Source organism: Octopus bimaculoides, chromosome 7, assembly GCF_046866305.1.
Source record: "Octopus bimaculoides isolate indiv1 chromosome 7, ASM4686630v1, whole genome shotgun sequence".
Lineage (NCBI taxonomy): Eukaryota > Metazoa > Mollusca > Cephalopoda > Octopoda > Octopodidae > Octopus > Octopus bimaculoides.
In genome coordinates this window covers 34,715,706-34,731,249 of record NC_142934.1, presented here as the reverse complement: position 1 = coordinate 34,731,249, position 15,544 = coordinate 34,715,706, and the positions used below count along the sequence as shown (strand labels likewise).

Here is a 15,544-nt window from a genome sequence, read left to right as displayed (position 1 = left end):
AACATAGAATTGCTATGGGGGACCACTGGAGTAAAATAGTAATCAAGGGGGTCCACAGGTAAAAAAAGTATTTGAGGATCACTGGTCTAGATTATTCTGTGTCACACTGAAGCTACTTGAGAACTACATTAACCCTTTCGTTACTAACCCGGCCGTAGCTGGCCCAAAAATTTTTTGGTTCATAAGACTAACCCGGCCGTAGCCGGCCGAGCGTACCCATTGTTATTTAAATGTATATTTGAACCCAAATTTCGTTAGTACATTCGTTCAAACACCTGATTTCACTTTGCAAACAGTTGAGTTATTGTCTCTGACATTATTTGGCGTGATATTTGAACTCAGTGAATTTTGGAAGATTTTTTTCCACATTTTTTGCGGTGTTAATTTTTTTCAGCTTTGATGCTATCAAGCAGTGATTCCGAATTTGAAGGTTTTTCAACAGAAGATATGGAGATATCGAAGAAAAGAATGAATGAGCTACAAAAGCACGTAGTGAACGATAATGAATCGGATATTTCTGTATTCGAAACTGAAAGCAGCGACGGCAACAGCGAGGATGATTTTACACCAGAAAAAGATTTTAAAAATATTTTTATTAACAATTTTTCTGAGGAAACAGGGTCTACCCATAGTCTTTCTCAGGAAGCGAAACCTTTAGACTTCTTTTTCATGCTTGTTTGAAATGATTACTGCGGAAACAAACCGTTACACAGATTGTAAACAAACCGGAAAAAAAAAAGATAGCTTGTGGTTTCCTGCAACTGCAGATGAAATACGGGCATTTTTTGCCATAAATATTATTATGGGTATTAGACAATTACCCAGAATAACAAATTACTGGAGCAATCAGGAACCTTTTGGCGATGAATATATTTCCAGTATTATGAACGAGTACGATTTGTGAAGCTGAACCAATATTTACATGTGAGAGACACTAGCAGTACCCCACCCACTCAGTACGTGGAGAACTTAGTTACAAAAATTATGCAATAGAATTGATTAAGAACCCTTTCTTTAATTATGTTCCAAATATCACATTAATATGTTGATAAATAAAAAAGTTACAGGTGTTTAATGAGACTAGTCTAAATTCATGATTATTTTAGAATTTAATTGAAACTCATGAGGGGTGTATTTTGGCCAGAAATATAGTAACGAAAGGGTTAAGGATACACATCTGTGGAGGGCTCAACCACTTGCACATTAATTTCATGATCAGGCTGTTCCGTTGATTGGATCAACTGGAACCCTCCTTGTAACTGATGGAGCCCCAGATTTTTTGTAAATAAAATAGTAATCAAAAGGGTCCACAGATGAAAAAAAAAATAGTTGAGGATCACAGGTCTAGATTATTCTGCACTTGTGTGTTCAAATTGCAGGCACAGTTGAAATGTTTGATATAATGAAATAATGTCATGAAGATCTGTAACTTTACGTATCAAAAGTTATATCAATAGATAGTTAAAATGGAGTAAAATAACCTTAGTTAGCAAATAGTGTTATGTTTTTATCTTTTACTTGTTCTGGACCAAAGGCTGTGGCCATGCTGGGGCATTTTTCTCTTTTGTTATTAGATTTAAATGCTTATCAGTATTATGAGGGTAGACAGATACATACATTGGTAGAAGGGAAAGTAGATATGCTTCCTTGCTAGTTAGCTAGGTACAATGGTTAATCTACAGATCTATCAATAGAAATGAAAATCTCAATTGGTAAATAACTTGGACCGAGCTTTTGTGATAGCTGGACAGCAAAAAGTATAGTTTTATATATATATATATATATATATATATATATATATATATACACACACACATATATGTGCATGTACACACACACACACACACATGTGCATGTATATACACACACACACATATCAGTAGTGAGTCTGGCAGTTGGGCTGAGCCTGAGTATAAATTTAGTGAAGTGAATGTGTATTTGCAAGCTGATTTAATTTCTGCCAACACTGACTTCAAGTATGTAATTGCTGCCAATAACTTGAGCTCCTTTTGTTGAGCTTGGTCACAGTTCATTTATTTTCATTCAGCCTGTGGCAATTGTCTTAGAGGTGCACCATGTAAAAAAATATTCGTAGCAGACGTTCTCTTGACATCGTTCACACACGCCTGACTCGGGCTCAGAAGTTACAGCCCAAGTTATTATCTATAATCGTAAAGATTAAAAGTAATTCAAATTCAATGTTTTCTTGAAACAATAAATTTCTATAGAGATTAGGATTTAAATTCCAATCTATGAAAAGTTTTCATTCTGAAAAATTATCCAATACGAACAAGCCTAGGTGTAAAAGTGGCAACTCTTGTCAAGAGTACAGGCGACAGATTGCAGATGTTTGTTATGCACTCTGCTGTCATTATTTGAATGCTGTGTGTCTGTGTGTAAAGATCAGTTGTGTTTTGCAGGGTTGCTTTATTTTTACCCTTAACTTAGAAATGAAGAAAGATATAGGACTATATATAAAAAATAAGCCATTTAGGGCTAGAAATAAAGCAGAAAAACATGAAATTCTTTGAGCAGGCCTGCGTCTTATATGAAATCTGTGATGAACCTGAGTGATGCTGATGACCTGGAGTCGCCTCTGAGATATATATGTTGTTTTAGCTTTTTAATTCAAATTTTTTTTTCCTTAAACTATAAAGCAAATTATATCTATCAAATTTGTTAAGAGAAGGTAATTAAGTAATATTTTCTACATTCATTTTGAATATTTTAAAAGTACAATTTTGATTAAATGGCAGAATTAATATATTCTAATTGATATATTAAGTTTAATATATTAAAGACAAGCCTTCATATAATGTTTTCAAAACTGAAGACAAGCCTTCACATAATGTTTCCAAGTATGCTGACTTACATAATGATATTTTCATGGGTCCCACTAGTAAAAATAGTATTTGCTTTTGACACAGCATTAAGGATATAAATTCTTGTAGTGTACAGAGATTTGGAAGTTAAAGAGCCAGATAGTTGGAAGAATGAAGCAGTTTTGGATTAGATGTGAGTATTTTAGAAGTCAGTTAAGCACGAGTTAGGAAGCAAGGGTTAGTAGCATATTAATGAAGAAGGTTCAGGATCATTAACCCTTTTGTTACCATATTTCTGTTGAGATGTTTCTTTCAACTAATTTTAAACATGACAAAGTATTTAGTAAAACAACTTAGTTATCATTAAGCTAGAGTTAGGAACATAAATTGTGACTAAGGTTTGGTGGAAGATTTTAATTCAGAACTTTTGTACTACAAAGCCAGAAGCTGTTTTATGCAGGTTTGTATCAAAAGGGTTAAGATAAGTTTTCACGAAAACTTTGGGTTAAGTCCAGTTTTTAAAATCAGGTACTTGCAGATGTCTTGCTTATTTAGAAGCCCTGCTAATTGCCAGGCATTCACTTGATTTCTAAACTGTCTATGATCATAAACACACATCAATATAGATCATAAGTCCAATTCCAAGACAAAGTAGAATCCAATTCTTCTACTGGACAAGTTGAAAACGGGTCTTGATTTTTACAGTTCTACTGCACCACTGCATATAGCAATGTTTAGAATATAGGCTACCTACAGTGAGATGGAGAGTTCTTGGCTATTGACAGATCACTGTCACAGCTAACAGTCACATGATACAAACTACTGACTTTTCAATCTGTTAATCCAGTATCTTGTTGAAACTCAGCCAAATGCACTTTTGTATTTGTAATTTACACATCTAACTCAAAATTAGGCAGATGTGTATGCCAATCATATTCTCACAACTGCAACAAGAAAATCTAACCAGGAAATATTTATACCAGCATATGCAGGCTACCACTCCTACATAATATACTTCCATCCAAATAATGGTAAAGAATACGGTATAAGAACATTCTATTTTGTTTCAGGAAGGAGAGGGAAGCATTTTTTTTGGTGATAATTTTATGTTTATTTTTCTATGACATCGTAAGTTGGAGGGCTTTTCTAAATTTGACAACTTTCATGGCTTACAGAGTAAATGTTTCGCAAATATGTCTACATGGATGCCACCTTTCACATTCATATAGTTGTATTAAGGTAAATTAAGCAACACCATATGGTGCAATGTATAATGTCTAGAGGCAAAAAGGCAATGAATAACAATATAACTGAACTATTGTTGATATGATTAACGGGTCTAATATTTTAACTACCCTCTAAAAATATTTCATGAACGCAGGAATATGAATACATTAATCTTAGTCTTTTTACAGATTAGCTAACACCAAGGAGTTTTTAGAATAGAAAGAAAAGGAAGTTGAAATTTCATGCCTTTTTCAAGGAAATTAGTTACATAGTGAAATAAAATTCACTGAAAACATACCTCTATTCCACAGTACCTACTGTTTGCTGAGGCCAAGAATATAACAATTTCTCACTCAAAAAGAGTTACAAATTCTATTTTCAGGTGTCTACAATATAAACACCATAAGGTAGCATGCACATACATGTGTGTGCATGTCTGAGTTACAGAAATTCTACGAGGGTATTAGCTAGATAGTTTGATAAAGCCAGAAGTGTAAACTAAACTATTTGTGTGAGAGGGCTTACCTGTCCTTTCTGAGAATCACCAGATTCTAAAATAATGGTATGATTTTGGCCATCAGTTACAGTAATCACAGGTATAGAACTAGCAGAGGGGACCTGAAATATCATTTTAAAATTGAGATTAGTGTGCCACACATCTACTTTAGTAGTAATCTCAGTTGTCAGGGCCAAAAGAATAAATGATAAAGAAAAGGAAAAAAAACAGAACAATTTCTATATACCTGTGGTAGAAAAGTATTTTAAATGGAAACCAAAGAATCTGAAATAATTTGAGAGAGAAAAAATTAAGAAACAAAATAAAATATACAAAAGGGGTAGACTTACTTGATTTGTTTTTGAACGTTTTACTTGACTGTTATCTTCTTGTCTGAAAGAGGGTTGAAAATAAAGTCAAGGTTTTTGATGATCAATAACTGATAATAATTGTAGAACAGCCCACCCATTATATACTTAAAATGGTTGCAGAATTAATTCATAATGTCCCATAACAAAGTCAATTATTGTGGCGCCAGTGAAGACCTTCATATAATGCCACAGAATTACTGCTTTCTTCAGACTAGTAGAAAGATTTTAATTCCATAGATAATTAACACAACAGTTACTGATAGCAGAAATGTATACCGATTCCACGGTAACTATTTCAAGAGAAGTGAGATATTAACCCTTTCGTTACCAAACCGCCCAAAGCTGCCCAAAAAAATTTTGGTTCATGTGACCAAGCCGCCCAAAACCACCCGTAATCACATATTCATATTTAAATGAGAATATCCGAGCAAATCTCGTTAGTACATTTGTGAAAACACGTGATTATACTGTGTAAACAGTTCAGCTATAGTTTTGTACGACAATCGATGTGTTATTTTGATTTTGTGAATTTTGTGAGATTTTTTTCCAAATTTGTTCCTGTTGTGTTTTTAAAATTTGTAATTCTGACAAAAAATGGATACAAATTTTATTCTGTCAAGCAGCGAGTCAGAATTCGAAGGATTTTCCGTTGAAGACCTTGATAAATCTAACTCTGTAACCGAAAAAAAAAAGCACGTGGTATTTGATAATGAATCTGATGTTTCATTTTCTGAAAGTGAAAGCAGTGAATCCGAGAGCTCTGATGATAGCGATAAAGAGAATGAATTGGTACCTGAATGGAGTGAAAATTTGAAAACTTTCTTTCAGTGATTTTTCTGAAGAAACTAGACCAAGTCACAGTCTTATCCAGGAGAGCAAATCTTTGGACTATTTCTTTTTGCTTTTTCCAATGTACCTATTTGAAATGATTACGGCGGAAACGAACCGTTACGCTGAATGTAAACAAAGTGTAAAAAAGGATAGTTTGTGGTTTCCCACAAACTTGAATGAAATGAAAGCATATTTTGCCATGAATATTATTATGGGCATTAGAAAGTTACCCAGAATAACAAATTACTGGAGTAGTGATGAACCCTTTGGAGACGAATATGTCTCAAGTATAATGACAAGGACACGGTTTTTAAAATTGACTCAATATCTACATGTAAGAGACACGAGCAGTACACCAGTACGTGGAGAACCAGACTTTGATCCCTTATTTAAAATAAGATCCCTCATTGACTGTGTTCAAAACACATATAAAACAGTTTATAGACCAGAGAGACATTTATCAATTGATGAGGGTATGGTGGGCTATAAAGGCCGAGTGCGTTTTCGACAATATATGCCAGGAAAGCCCACAAAATGGGGGAATCAAAATTTGGAAGATTTGTGAATCAAATACTGGGTACTGCTCTGGATTTGAATTTTATACTGGAAAAAGAGACAATTATGTAAGTCAGCATGGCCTAGGGTATGATGTGGTCTGGAATTTATCACTTCCATACCATAACCAGGGCCGTATATTATTTTTTGACCGCTTTTTCAGTTCGGTCAAACTTGCGGAGAGTTTAGATACTGTGGCAACACATACATGTGCTACAGTGATTGCTAGTAGAAAAGGACTGCCGTTGGATATAAAAAAAGCAAAATTAAAAATAAAAGGTGAAATAATTCAACGGCAGAAAGGAAATTTGCTAGCGACCGCATACAGAGATAAGAGGCAGATTAACTTTGTCTACCTGTGCACAGCCACATGTGGATGAAAACGGCACGCCATTTATGAACCTCAATTATAACAGGTACATGGGTGGTGTAGATCGGCTGAATCAGATGATGTCTTATTATCCAGTTGGCAAACTGAGGAATAAATGGTGGCGATACCTGGTTTGGTATATAGTAAATATGAGTATTACTAATGCATTTATACTATATACCAAATCGGGGCCGGCTCGAAAGCGATGCGACCATCTGCAGTTCCGTGCAGATGTAGCAACGCAACTAAGAGCTGGTTATTCCTAAAAAAAAAATAACTGTAGGGAGAAAAAGCAAAGCCTGCCAGAGAGATATCCCTCTGAATTCAGCCGATCTCCATAAATTAGAAAAAAAAATCGAGGGTCGCAAAAAGCAGTGTCGTGAATGCCTTCATCAAAAAAGGAAAGCTCCTAGTGAAGGGCTGTTGAAACAACTTTCCAATGTGCATTCTGCAAGGTTGCATTATGTAGAGCAGGTTGCTTTACAAGTTTTCATGATAGGAATATTGTTTGATCTGTATATATGTGTGATTTTGATTTTATAAATATTTTCAAATTTACTTCGTTTTTATTTTTCTTTATGTGTAATTTTAATTTACCTGTTATTTTAATTCATCTGTAAGGTGAGTGACGAATTTTGATTAATTTATTTTGTAAATCATTATTGTATATTTCTGTGTATCTATGTATATGGGAAAGCTTATTTAATCTAGTTGATGGTGTGTGTGTGTATTTTGTTTTCCAGTTTTCTTCAAAGACAAATTCCAGTCTTTTGTTTTATTTATACCTTTATGGTACACCTGTCTTTTGTGTGTTAAATTCGCCTGATAAATCCAGTAATGTGCACAACTCTTCTATAATAATATTTTGTTGTATACCCAATTGAATATTAGCTAATAACCCATTTTCTATAGCGATGTTTAAAAAAAAAAATTTTAATAATTTTATATTTTGTTGAATTTACCTGTAATTAGAGTCACCTTGTGACAAAAATTTTGGTATACAATTGGTTGAGAACCTTTCGTTAAATTATCATCCAAAAATCACATTAATATGTTGATAAATAAAAAAGTTAGAGTTGTTTAATGAAACCAGAGTAAATTTATGATTATGTGAGAAATTAATTGAAACTCATAAGGGGTGTATTTTGGTTAGAAATATGGTAACGAAAGGGTTAAGAATCTTTACTAGAAACTTTCCATGAGAGTTTATGAATCTATAATAATCCTTTAATTAGTAACTTGGCTAAATAAGACTAACAAAAGTTAGTACATACGCTTCAATATCCTCTCGTGTTCTTTTAATGGTAGACTGAGACGCTGATGCTTGTGAGTGTTGGGACTGACCCTGGCCATTCCCTGCAGAAACAGCTGATTGTTGAATATCGCTGCCTTCCCCTTCTTGACTGCTCAAGTTCGAAGTGACAGACAGTGAGGAGTTAGTGGACGTGCTTGAGGATGAAGATACTAAAACAACTGAACCAGGTGTTGATGTCACAGTAGAAGTACTTGCTATCACCAACATTGAAGGATATTCCACGTCCACCTGCTGAATTGGTGCCACTGACGTTGGTGTTACAGACAAAGAAGACTCTACAGGAAGTGGAAACAAAACAAAGCAAGAGAGAGCACATTGAGACGACAAAGAAGCCAATAAGTCTAAACAAATAATAAATATCTTTAAAATTTTAATGAATTCATGCAAGAAAGAAAGTATTTAAGAAAAGTAAGTATTCAATTCAAAAAGTTGAAGAAAAGTCGAGAAGCTATATAAAACTTAGAAGAGAGAGAAATAGGGTGAATCTTTTTATTTTTTGGTTTACTTGTCAACAGTAACCATCAACACACTTACCTTGCATCAACTCAATTTGAGGAGTAACACGCTGGATCTGCTGAACTGGTCGATTAGTCAAAGGCACTGATGTACTACTAAGTTGATTAATGGCTGAAGGGGGACTATCTGTAACACCTGAGCAATAAAAGGCATTATTTAAAACAAAGTTGAAATTAGTACAAGAGACTGCAACTCAAAGACATTTCAGTCATACAGGAGCATTTTGACAAATGAAAGATAGATGAAAGTAGATTATTTTTTTTGTTACTATTTTAATTTATAAGAAAATAGAGATCACATATACTGTTGTAAGCATTAATTAATTGTTCTACCTCCCATAAACAGGACCATTGGAACTTTCAAGAATCCAACTCAATGTTGTTGGATTCTGATTTGTGACACTTTTTATAAAAAAGTGATTAAATGTGAGTCTCCCCCTTACATGAAGGGCTCACATTCTTTTTATATCAGAAATTTTTTGTGACAAGGAATCTACTCCGACCAACAAAAATATAAGATAAAAATTATTAAAGAGCTAGGAACTAATTGCAAGCCTTAAAACAAGTCTGAAACATCTGTATGGTGTTCAATATTCATGTCTGCTTCAATTCTAAGGATATGCAATGATGTACAGACTTTCAACTTCATGAACAATCAATTGATCCAACTTGATTATGTCTCATTTGGCGCTACATTGAGTCACTACCACAACCAGTACTGCTACTAAATAATGGAACATATACTACATCCATTTTTCTATTCTGCTATCGATAAACACCACACAAAAAGGATAGATACAAATGAAGATAAAAAAATTCAAGAATATAAACTTCTCAGATTATGTTCTCGACATTATACAGATTAGCACATTTCTATGCCTGTCACTTACCTTTCAGACTTCTACGAACCTATTCATCTTTAATCCTGTCCCTATTCTCTCTATATACAACTTGTACCTTGAGGGCACATCCTGATACCTCATCTCCACCATCCTTTCTCCCTTTCTGGTTGAGATATCCATGTAACTCCTCTGCAGCAAGACACCTGTTCAAGTCCTATCATGCTTTAACCTCTCAGCATCTGGCAGAAAACCAGCTCCTTCAATACTACACCACCCCACTCAGTACTTTGGCTCACTGGATCCTTTAAAACCATTCAACCCATACTGGTATGGAATTTGAACATTAAATGATGTATATGTTTCTTTGTTACTGTTCTATTTCAAATTCAACCTTTAAAATGATTAGGATCATAAGAATTACAGAGAGCTGACACAAAAGTACATTCTTTTCACAAACAATATGTACACTGCACATGACTTCAGTCTCTGAAAAGTTTAGATAGCAAGAGAAATGTACTCCTAGCTAGGGTCTTAGTTTATCACAGAGAACCTAAACTAATTTTTCATTAATGTATAATAGGTTACTGACAGAATCTCAGAAGCCAATAGTCATTGAACCTGTTTTATACTCACCACTTGATCAATGCTGACTTGAGAGATGAAATTAAAGAAATGTAAAAATTAAAGCTAACACTATAAAAAACACGTTCAGCTGGAATTGAACCTATAATATGGCATGACTGTGCAGTTTTCTTCAGAACCACAAGGTTCTAGATTTGACCAAATGACAAAGACTCTTCTTTGTCATTTTTACCACTAGAAATGCTGTGAACCAATGATTGGTCTGTTGGTAATCTATAACCAATGATTTGGCTGTTCACAAAAATATGTGGATAAAAAAAGACTTAATCAGAAAACTCACTAAAAAGCATACATGTAGTATGTTTTATTAGTACATTTTAATAGTTTCATCGATCTGCCTTTTATTTGATCCACATCAACCAATTTGTTCTACAGATAGCTTTCATCCAGTTTTCCTTCCAGTGTAATAACTCTCTTATCAATTAGAGTAAACTCTTGCTTTGTCTTTTCTGTAAGAACATTTGTATAAGCTCTACAGAATGGTCAGCTCAGGTGTAATAATAAAAATGGTTTCTAACATAGATCCAAAGCCAGAGATTTTTGGTGGGAAGAAATTCACTCAATCAGTTCAACTCCATTACTTGGTGGTACTAAATTTCATAAATACTATAATGATGACATGCAAAGTCAGAGAAACAAGGTGTGTTGCTGAGAAAGAGAAAGAGACTTAAGAATGAAAAAGTCTGAAAAGTGAAAGAGAAAAAGAAGAGAGTAAAGAACATTCCATTTATAAAAATATTTACCATCATGAGGTTCTTGAGCTGTAATGGTGGTTGGCATAACAGTGGCTGTTGGTGTTGTGGCAGAAACTGGACTAGCTGTGGTGGAAGCAATTGCCATGGGTTTTATACTTGCAGTTGCTTTTGCAGCAGCGGCAGCAGATGCATGCTGGACAGCTGTCTGCCTCACAGGAGCTGGTGTTGTTGAGGTCATTGGCCTTATGTTGGCCATCTTAGGAGCTTCACCCACAGGGAGGCTAAAAATGGTAATTACAAGCAAAACATTTATTTTGAGTGAAATTCAATAGTATTTGTTCTATCCACCCAACAAATAATTACCTAACATACAAGTAGAGAACTATAAGGGTGTGAAAATGAGGGGAGGTGTCAGGGTCTGAAGAAAGAAAAGGGAGTGAGAATTCACAGCCTGTCACCAGTCCTACACTGTTGTCGTTTAGTCCTAGGTCATTCCAATCCTGATTGAGTAGGTCTATGATCAAGTACATTATCTGACGTATCCTCAATTATTGAAGATGAAGGTGCTTAATTTGAGAGAGACTGAACTGCTATTTCTAGCATGTCGAAGCTCCATAGTTGGCTTGTGCAATGCATGGTCCCTGCCAAAGACACCCAACACTGACTAAGAGGTATAGGTGACTGTTTTAAGCAGTTAGTACTTTGTGTAAATACTCTAAGTACTTTAAACAGTGCACACACTGTATAACCAATACATATTTTAAACAGTAAGTACACTATGTAATCAATAAATACTTTCAGTAGAGGTAGATTTTATATGGCAGGATGCTCTTCATGCCACCAAGCCTCACCCATTTCCAAGCAAAGTAATATTTCCTTCTGACTAGATATGTTTTCACAGAAGGATGAAAACAAAGGATGCCATTTGTATAACAATGATGCTTGTTTATAACTATCATGTGATATCATGACAAAGAGGCACAAACACATAAACTTCTTTCAGTTTCTGTCTACCAAATCTACTCACATGGCTTTGGTTAGCTCAAGGCTATATTAGAAAACATAGGTGAGCTGACAGAATTGTTAGCAAGCCAGGTGAAAAGCTTAGCAGTATTTCGTCTGCCATTACATTCTGAGTTCAAATTTTGCCAAGGTTGACTTTGCCTTTCATCCTTCCAGGGTCGATTAAACAAGTACCGATTACAACACTGGGGTCGATGCAATCGACAATTCCTTTGTCTGTCTTTATTTGTCCATTCTACGTTAAGCCCCCTGTGGGCAATAAAGAAATATATATTAGAAAACAGCATCAGTTGTGGTGTGCAAGAGAGACGATTGCGCTGGTATGGTCATGTGGCGAGAATGGATTAGGATAGCTGTGTGAAAAAGTGCCACACCCTAGCGGTTGAGGGAACCTGTGGAAGAAGTAGACCCAGGAAAACCTGGGATGAGGTGGTGAAGCATGACCTTCGAACATTAGGCCTCACCGAGGCAATGACTTGTGACCGAGACCTTTGGAAATATGCTGTGCATGAGAAGATCTGGCAAGCCAAGTGAGACCATAATCCTAGGCCTCTGCCAGGGGTGTAACCAGCCCACTTATGCGTACCTTTCCTTCTTTGGACACAAAACCCTGCTTGCGAAGACCTGTTGAGGCAAGTGAAATTGAAATCGAACCAAATTTGACAACTGGCACCTGTGCCAACCTCTCCTTCATTGGCCACTAAACTCGGCTTGTGAAGACCTGTTGGGGCACGTGAAAGTGAAATCATGATGGCACCTGTACCAGTGGAGCGTTAAGAGTACCGTCCGAGCGTGATCGTTGCCAGAGCAGCTGTCTGGCTTCCGTGCCAGTGGAACGTAAATAGCACCATTTGAGCGTGATCGTTACCAGCGTCACCTTACTGGCACTTGTGCCGGTGGCACGTGAAAAGACATTCGAGCGAGATCGTTGCCAGTGCTGCTGGACTGGCTCCTGTGCAGGTGACACGAAAAATACACAATTTTGAGCATGGCCGTTGCCAGTACTGCCTGACTGGTCCTTGTGTTGGTGGCACATAAAAGCACCCACTACACTCTCGGAGTGGTTGGCGTTAGGAAGGGCATCTAGTCGTAGAGACTCTGCCAAATCAGATTGGAGCCTGGTGTAGCCATCTGGTCCACCAGTCCTCAGTCAAATCGTCCAACCCATGCTAGCCAGTAAGGCGGACGTTAAACGATGATGATGATGATTTTCCCAAAGAGCCACAGTGTGTGGTTTAGAAGCAAACTTCTTAACCACAGCCATGCCTGCACCTTATTGAATTTAATTAACTGGTGCTTACTTGATTTTAATTGAATAGGATTTAGCCCCTAGTTTTCCTTATTACTTATCCCTGTATTCATACATCCTAAAATATGAGCCAACTTGTTTCATTAGTGACTTCTACAACTCAAGCTTGTCCCTCATGGCCCCTACTCAAATCTCAGCCAATGCATATAATATATATGAGTAGCACACATAAGTATATAAGTGTATACCATATATGAGTATATACTTTTATGTATGTAAGTACTTACCTTATATAAGGATTATATGCCCAGGCCAACAGACTTTCTTGAACACAATAAAACTCATATTTGTCATAATAAAGGCACTTCTTTTTTTAACCAAATAGCAGATTAGATACTATCTCATTTTTTCCCAACCAACTTTCTGCTAAACACAGCACACTTGTAACAGGCTCTGCACTGTTCACCTAAATCAGGAGCCACCAAACTTTTTTGACCATCGACCTCATTTAGCCACTTCTCCTTTGGCATTGACCACCTTCCTCATTTAAAATATCTTAATACCCTACTGTACCATATCTTAAATGCGTACCAGGTACTGATGCTGGCAATTAAAATGTTAGCTAAAATATACATGTATGACAAATTAAAAAATTCTATTGAAGATGTGACACTTTTTACATTTAAAACTACACGTACAAGGATACAGTATTAAACTTTCAATTTTTATGAAATTGTTTTCACAGTTAGAAAATTTGAAAAACACATCATATTGCTGGAATATTTTTTATTGAAATTGACAACATCAATGTGTGGGATGAGCATGGCGCTGACTAAGTATTTCAAGCAGTTCATCTGGGTGAGCTGGCTTTTCGCATGCCAACCCCCATTCGACTCCTTGGCTATCATCGACCCCCTGTAATTCCTCACTGGCCCCAAGGGGGTCCCTCAGACTTTCTTTGGCGACCCCTGGCCTGAACAATTATAAAGTGAAAACTACAGTAGGGTCTCAGAACAGGGTGGAGTTTAGTCTATCAAGATGATAAAACATGCGAGTTCAGAATGTAGAATTTGGCATAGACAGGTTGCAAGAAATACTGGCTGTTTTTTTTTCAGACAAAACCCATAATAACTATGTACTACTACTACTACTACTACAACTACTACTACTACAACTACTACTACTAGTTACAACATTCTAATAATAAACTTGTTTTCTATTAATTAATTGATTTGAGGAAAAGTTGCACTGCCGCTAAGAGTTCCTTCACAGGCTCTTCTACACTGAAGGAATGAGTAATTCCTCTAAGAATCAAGTTCATTTTCAAAGTTCTTAACTTGAAAGCATCACTACTACCAAAAGAGAAACAATATGAGAGTAATTGATGTTACCTGAGTCTATCAGCAGATGCAGCAGGTGTTGTTGTTCTCGATGATGGTGGTTGCTGTTTCTGTTTCACCTCTAGTTGCTTTTGGATTTGTTGTACCTGAAGGAACAAAAGTTGTACATTGAATTAGAATGAAGCATTGGACATCGTAAGAAAGAAGGAAGAAATATATGTAGTGTAAGGAAGATAAAAGGGGAGTGAAAAAGAGAGTTATACAGATAGGAAGAGGACAAAAAATGCAAGAAAGGGATCCTGGAAGGACCATCAATACACACTGGACAAAATTAAGGAAAAATAACAGAATTAAACACAGTAACCTTAGCTTGCAGTTCAGCATTTTCTTTCTGGATCTGTTTTAAGTCACCGGCAGCTGGAGCAGCACTAACAGCTCGTCTTGCTTCTTCCAACTCTCTCTCAAGGCTGTTAATACGACTCTCATATTGACTCTTAATACTGTTCTCTCGCATCACACTTTCAGCTGAGCATTTAAAAATAAACAATACATATATTTTAGCATGCTACACATATGTACGTCATAAAATAAAATAACAAATGACACATTAATTTGGAGTTATTCAATTTAAGTTACAAAATTGTGACTTCTCCAGGAATAATGTGATATTCCTGAAGAAATTGCAAGAAATTAAGTTGAATAACACAGTTTCTGCCTACCCAATTACAATATTGAGAGCTTGGCTCAAGACAGGTTTATTGTAGCAGAAGACACTCATCTTAAGGTTCAATGAGACTGAACCTAAGACCTACTGATTGTGAGGCAAACTTCTTAACCATTCATCCATATCTAACAGGGTGGGGCAGAGAGGATGAATGTTTTTGAAATGGCTATTACTCAACCACAGGGGGAGAGACATATGTCCAACAGGTACCATTCGGTCCGTGGTGTCATAGCATTTTATTTTTCTTTTCAGGTGAAGCCATGGCACTGTGGACAATAGAGCATCGTATGTTTGCCTATGACAGTTACCTGATGAATAATGAGTCTGTCACAGCAGTTCAGCATAAATTTTGGCGCCACATCAACATTTACTGAAATCAGACTGTTCCCACCCATAACACAATTTTATGTTGGGTGAATGCACTTCGTACATGAGGTACACTAATGAGTAGGAGATTATAGTACAGACCTCGGAAAATGTGGAACATGTCAGACAAATTACTATTTTTTAAAAATCTCAGGAGATAT

At 36.0% G+C, this 15,544-nt stretch overlaps 1 protein-coding gene across 7 annotated transcripts in view; it reads right to left on the bottom strand.

The window, feature by feature from the left end:
- LOC106884301 (nucleoprotein TPR) overlaps window positions 1-15,544 on the bottom strand; it is a 206,099-nt gene that overhangs the window by 42,949 nt on the left and 147,606 nt on the right. For 4 of the 7 annotated variants that reach the window (XM_089355146.1, XM_089355149.1, XM_089355148.1 and 1 more), the window contains 6 exons: window positions 14,658-14,818; window positions 14,345-14,439; window positions 10,730-10,962; window positions 8,522-8,638; window positions 7,947-8,262; window positions 4,896-4,938 (listed from right to left, as the gene is read on the bottom strand). In XM_089355146.1, coding sequence (XP_089211272.1) covers window positions 4,896-4,938; window positions 7,947-8,262; window positions 8,522-8,638; window positions 10,730-10,962; window positions 14,345-14,439; window positions 14,658-14,818 — 965 coding nt within the window. Of the gene's footprint in view, window positions 1-4,574; window positions 4,668-4,895; window positions 4,939-7,946; window positions 8,263-8,521; window positions 8,639-10,729; window positions 10,963-14,344; window positions 14,440-14,657; window positions 14,819-15,544 lie in introns of all 7 variants that reach the window. The other 3 variants (XM_089355144.1, XM_089355147.1, XM_089355145.1) reach the window with 1 other exon arrangement.